Source organism: Salmo salar, chromosome 04 (assembly GCF_965601325.2).
Source record: "Salmo salar chromosome 04, fSalSal1, whole genome shotgun sequence".
In the NCBI taxonomy this organism is placed as follows: Eukaryota; Metazoa; Chordata; class Actinopteri; order Salmoniformes; family Salmonidae; genus Salmo; species Salmo salar.
This window is the reverse complement of record NC_138294.1, coordinates 3,367,501-3,375,000: the sequence shown is the minus strand read 5'-3', so window position 1 is coordinate 3,375,000 and position 7,500 is coordinate 3,367,501. Positions and strand designations below refer to the sequence as shown.

Genomic DNA, 7,500 nt, shown 5'->3' with positions numbered 1-7,500 from the left:
TACCTGTAAAGTCATATGAACAGACCTGTAAAGTCATATGAACAGACCTGCCAAGTCATATGAACAGACCTGCCAAGTCATATGAACAGACCTGTAAAGTCATATGAACAGACCTGTAAAGTCATATGAACAGACCTGTAAAGTCATATGAACAGACCTGCCAAGTCATATGGACATACCTGTAAAGTCATATGAACAGACCTGTAAAGTCATATGAACAGACCTGTAAAGTCATATGAACAGACCTGTAAAGTCATATGAACAGACCTGTAAAGTCATATGAACAGACCTGTAAAGTCATATGAACAGACCTGTAAAGTCATATGGACATACCTGTAAAGTCATATGGACATACCTGTAAAGTCATATGGACAGACCTGTAAAGTCATATGGACATACCTGTAAAGTCATATGGACATACCTGTAAAGTCATATGAACAGACCTGTAAAGTCATATGGACATACCTGTAAAGTCATATGAACAGACCTGTAAAGTCATATGAACAGACCTGTAAAGTCATATGGACATACCTGTAAAGTCATATGAACATACCTGTAAAGTCATATGGACATACCTGTAAAGTCATATGAACAGACCTGTAAAGTCATATGGACATACCTGTAAAGTCATATGAACAGACCTGTAAAGTCATATGAACAGACCAGTAAAGTCATATGAACAGACCTGTAAAGTCATATGAACAGACCTGTAAAGTCATATGGACATACCTGTAAAGTCATATGAACAGACCTGTAAAGTCATATGAACAGACCTGTAAAGTCATATGAACAGACCAGACCTGTAAAGTCATATGAACAGACCTGTAAAGTCATATGAACATACCTGTAAAGTCATATGAACAGACCTGTAAAGTCATATGAACAGACCTGTAAAGTCATATGAACAGACCTGCCAAGTCATATGAACAGACCAGACCTGTAAAGTCATATGAACAGACCTGTAAAGTCATATGAACATACCTGTAAAGTCATATGAACATACCTGTAAAGTCATATGAACAGACCTGTAAAGTCATATGAACAGACCTGTAAAGTCATATGAACAGACCTGCCAAGTCATATGAACAGACCTGTAAAGTCATATGAACAGACCTGCCAAGTCATATGAACAGACCTGCCAAGTCATATGAACAGACCTGCCAAGTCATATGAACAGACCTGCCAAGTCATATGAATAGGGTCGGACTCACCTCTCTACAGTACTGAGGTAGCTCCACCCATCATGCCCTCCTACTGCATACATTGGACCCTCAAGTACTGTCACACCTGGGATAATACAGTATATATTAACACCTGGGATAATACAGTATATATTAACACCTGGGATAATACAGTATATATTAACACCTAGGATAATACAGTATATATTAACACCTGGGATAATACAGTATATATTAACACCTGGGATATTACAGTATCACCTAGGATAATACAGTATATATTAACACCTGGGATAATACAGTATATATTAACACCTGGGATAATACAGTATATATTAACACCTAGGATAATACAGTATATATTAACACCTGGGATAATACAGTATATATTAACACCTAGGATAATACAGTATATATTAACACCTAGGATAATACAGTATCACCTGGGATAATACAGTATATATTAACACCTAGGATATTACAGTATATATTAACACCTAGGATAATACAGTATATATTAACACCTGGGATAATACAGTATATATTAACACCTGGGATAATACAGTATATATTAACACCTGGGATATTACAGTATATATTAACACCTGGGATATTACAGTATCACCTAGGATAATACAGTATATATTAACACCTGGGATATTACAGTATATATTAACACCTAGGATAATACAGTATATATTAACACCTAGGATAATACAGTATATATTAACACCTAGGATATTACAGTATATATTAACACCTAGGATAATACAGTATATATTAACACCTGGGATAATACAGTATATATTAACACCTGGGATAATACAGTATATATTAACACCTAGGATAATACAGTATATATTAACACCTGGGATAATACAGTATATATTAACACCTGGGATAATACAGTATATATTAACACCTGGGATATTACAGTATATATTAAGACCTGGGATATTACAGTATCACCTAGGATAATACAGTATATATTAACACCTGGGATATTACAGTATATATTAACACCTAGGATAATACAGTATATATTAACACCTAGGATAATACAGTATATATTAACACCTAGGATATTACAGTATATATTAACACCTAGGATATTACAGTATATATTAACACCTAGGATAATACAGTATATATTAACACCTGGGATAATACAGTATATATTAACACCTGGGATATTACAGTATATATTAACACCTGGGATATTACAGTATCACCTAGGATAATACAGTATATATTAACACCTGGGATATTACAGTATATATTAACACCTAGGATAATACAGTATATATTAACACCTGGGATAATACAGTATATATTAACACCTGGGATATTACAGTATATATTAACACCTGGGATATTACAGTATCACCTAGGATAATACAGTATATATTAACACCTGGGATATTACAGTATATATTAACACCTAGGATAATACAGTATATATTAACACCTGGGATAATACAGTATATATTAACACCTGGGATAATACAGTATCACCTAGGATAATACAGTATATATTAACACCTAGGATATTACAGTATATATTAACACCTAGGATAATACAGTATATATTAACACCTGGGATAATACAGTATATATTAACACCTGGGATATTACAGTATATATTAACACCTGGGATATTACAGTATATATTAACACCTGGGATATTACAGTATCACCTAGGATAATACAGTATATATTAACACCTGGGATATTACAGTATATAATACACGTATCCTCTGTTCTCACCCCAGCCCGGTATCAGACAACACGTATCCTCTCTTCTCACCCCAGCCCGGTATCAGACAACACGTATCCTCTCTTCTCACCCAGCCCGGTATCAGACAACACGTATCCTCTGTTCTCACCCCAGCCCGGTATCAGACAACACGTATCCTCTGTTCTCACCCCAGCCCGGTATCAGACAACACGTATCCTCTGTGATCACCCCAGCCCGGTATCAGACAACACGTATCCTCTGTTCTCACCCAGCCCGATATCAGACAACACGTATCCTCTGTTCTCCCCAGCCCGGTATCAGACAACACGTATCCTCTCTTCTCACCCAGCCCGGTATCAAACAACACGTATCCTCTGTTCTCACCCCAGCCCGGTATCAGACAACACATATCCTCTGTTCTCAGCCCCAGCCCGATATCAGACAACACGTATCCCCTGTTCTCACCCCAGCCCGGTATCAGACAACACGTATCCTCTGTTCTCACCCCAGCCCGGTATCAGACAACACGTATCCTCTGTTCTCACCCCAGCCCGGTATCAGACAACACGTATCCTCTGTTCTCACCCCAGCCCGATATCAGACAACACGTATCCTCTGTTCTCACCCCAGCCCGGTATCAGACAACACGTATCCTCTGTTCTCACCCAGCCCGGTATCAGACAACACGTATCCTCTGTTCTCAGCCCCAGCCCGATATCAGACAACACGTATCCTCTGTTCTCACCCCAGCCCGGTATCAGACAACACGTATCCTCTGTTCTCACCCAGCCCGTGTCTGTGGGTGGACATGGGCGTCATGACGCTCCAGCTGTTACCGTCCGGGTCGTAACACTCCACGGCGTTGAGGGTCTTGAGTCCGTCCCGACCACCGACCACGTACAGGCGGCGGTCCAACACACACACCCCGAACTGGAGTCTACGCCCGCTCATCACCGCCACCTGGAAACATCTTTAACATCATCTCTTCTTCTACTGTTTTGATTTGGTTAAAACAACTTGACTTTTCATTTGTTGGGGGGGAAATGTGTTTGATATTTATATGTTTGATTTGGTTACCTGGCTCCACGCATCCCGACGCAGGCAGTACTGCTCTATACTGGTGGCTCCTGACACACACACACACACACACACACACCCACACACACACACACACACACACACACACACGGTTAAACATACATATATACACACACGTTATACACACACATACTGTTATACACACACATACTGTTATACACACACACACCGCCACACACACACACACACACACACACACACATATATACATACACACAGTTATACACACACACACACAGGTTACACACACACAGGTTACACACACACACACACAGGTTACACACACATATATACATACACACAGTTATACACAGACACACACACGGTTAAACATACATATATACATACACACAGTTATACACACACATACTGTTATACACACACATACTGTTATACACACACACGGTTAACACACACACACACACACACACACACACACACACACACACACACATACTGTTATACATACATACACAGAGGCTAACCTTTGGTAGCGTCCATACCCCCTACAGCGAACATCAGAGGCTAACCTTTGGTAGCGTCCATACCCCCTACAGTGAACATCAGAGGCTAACCTTTGGTAGCGTCCATACCCCCTACAGCGAACATCAGAGGCTAACCTTTGGTAGCGTCCATACCCCCTACAGCGAACATCAGAGGCTAACCTTTGGTAGCGTCCATACCCCCTACAGCGAACATCAGAGGCTAACCTTTGGTAGCGTCCATACCCCCTACAGTGAACATCAGAGGCTAACCTTTGGTAGCGTCCATACCCCCAACAGCGAACATGGCTCCTACAGTAGATTTACGAGGTCTGGTTCTGGGGCTCTGCAGCAGGGGGCGCCGGTGAGGCAAGAGATGGTACTTCATACCTGAACAATACAAACAATACATTCATCAATACACATATCAATACACAGATCAATACATTCATCACTACATTCATCACTACACTCATCACTACACAGATCAATACATTCATCAATACATTCATCAATATATTCATCAATACACAGATCAATACATTCATCACTACATTCATCACTACAATCAATACATTCATCACTAAATTCATCACTACATTCATCACTACACAGATCAATACATTCATCAATACATTCATCATACACGATCAATACATTCATCACTACATTCATCACTACATTCATCACTAAATTCATCACTACACAGATCAATACATTCATCAATACATTCATCAATACATTCATCACTACGTCAATCAATACATAGTTCTATACATTCATCAATACATTCATCACTACACAGATCAATACATTCATCACTACATTCATCAATACATATTCATCACTACACAGATCAATACATTCATCACTACATTCATCAATACACAGATCACTACATTCATCACTACATTCATCACTATACAGATCAATACATTCATCACTACATTCATCACTACATTCATCACTACATTCATCACTATACAGATCAATACATTCATCACTACATTCATCACAGCACAGATCAATACATTCATCAATACATTCATCACCACATTCATCACTACATTCATCAATATATTCATCACTACATTCATCAATACATTCATCACTAAATTCATCACTACACAGATCAATACATTCATCACTACATTCATCACTACATTCATCACAGCACAGATCAATACATTCATCAATACATTCATCACTAAATTCATCACTACACAGATCAATACATTCATCAATACATTCATCACTACACAGATCAATACATTCATCACTACATTCATCACTACATTCATCACTATACAGATCACTACATTCATCAATACATTCATCAATACATTCATCAATACATTCATCAATACAGATCAATACATTCATCAATACATTCATCAATACATTCATCACTACATTCATCAATACACAGATCAATACATTCATCACTACATTCATCAATACATTCATCAATACACAGATCAATACATTCATCAATACATTCATCAATACATTCATCAATACACAGATCAATACATTCATCACTATACAGATCAATACATTCTTCACTACATTCATCACTACATTCATCACTACATTCATCACTAAATTCATCACTACACAGATCAATACATACATCACTACATTCATCAATACATTCATCACTACACAGATCACTACATTCATCACTACATTCATCACTACATTCATCACTACATTCATCACTACATTCATCACTACATTCATCACTACATTCATCAATACATTCATCACTACACAGATCAATACATTCATCTATACATTCATCTATACATTCATCACTATACAGATCACTACATTCATCACTACATTCATCACTACATTCATCACTACATTCATCACTATACAGATCAATACATTCATCACTACATTCATCACTACATTGATCAATACATCCATCAATACATCCATCACTACATCCCATCACTACATCCATCACTACATCCATCACTACATCCATCAATACATCCATCAATACATCCATCAATACATCCATCAATACATTCATCAATACATCCATCAATACATCCATCAATACATCCATCAATACATCCATCAATACATTCATCAATACATCCATCAATACATTCATCAATACATCCATCAATACATCCATCAATACATCCATCAATACATCCATCAATACATTCATCAATACATCCATCAATACATCCATCAATACATCCATCAATACATTCACTGAGTGTGTGCCTTTGAACGGGGTTTGGTAGTAGGTGCCAGGAGAAGCGCTTTGAGTGTCAAGAACTGCAACGCTGCTGGGTTTTTCAAGCTCAACAGTTTCCTGTGTGTATGAAGAATGTTCCACCACCCAAAGGACATCCAGCCAACTGGACACAACTGTGGGAAGCGTTGGAGTCAACATGGACCAGCACCCCTGTCAACCAGTCAGTCAATCAGTCAGCCAGCCAGTCAATCAGTCAGCCAGTCAGTCGGTCAGCCAGTCAGTCAATCAGTCAGTAAATCAGTCAGCCAGGCAGTAAATCAGTCAGCCAGTCAACCAGTCAGCCAACCAGTCAGTCAGTCAGTCCAGTCAATCAGTCAGCCAGTCAGTCAGTCCAGTCAGTCAGTCCAGTCAGCCAGTCAGTCCAGTCAGCCAGTCAGTCAATCAGTCAGCCAGTCAATCCGTCAGCCAGTCAATCCGTCAGCCAGTCAATCCGTCAGTCAGCCAATCCGTCAGTCAGCCAATCAGTCAGTCAGCCAATCAGTCAGTCAGCCAATCAGTCAGTCAGCCAATCAGCCAGCCAGCCAATCAGTCAGTCAGTCAGTCAGTCAGCCAGCCAATCAGCCAGCCAGCCAGTCAATCAGCCAGCCAGTCAGTCAATCAGTCAGTCAGTCAGCCCATCAATAAATATCAATGTACAACACAACAAACTAAGAAGGTGCATAACACCCCCTGGAGACAGATTTGGGACGAGGCCTTCAGCAGTAGGGAAGACAGATTTGG

At 39.2% G+C, this 7,500-nt stretch overlaps 1 protein-coding gene across 2 annotated transcripts in view; it reads right to left on the bottom strand.

The window, feature by feature from the left end:
- Window positions 1–7,500, bottom strand: part of LOC106593305 (kelch-like protein 5) — a 38,612-nt gene that overhangs the window by 5,245 nt on the left and 25,867 nt on the right. For both annotated transcript variants that reach the window (XM_082974000.1, XM_082974001.1), the window contains exons 6-9: window positions 4,773–4,889; window positions 3,997–4,046; window positions 3,705–3,879; window positions 1,212–1,287 (exon numbers count right to left, since the gene is read on the bottom strand). In XM_082974000.1, the coding sequence (XP_082830126.1) occupies window positions 1,212–1,287; window positions 3,705–3,879; window positions 3,997–4,046; window positions 4,773–4,889 (418 nt within the window). The remainder of the gene's footprint in view (window positions 1–1,211; window positions 1,288–3,704; window positions 3,880–3,996; window positions 4,047–4,772; window positions 4,890–7,500) is intronic.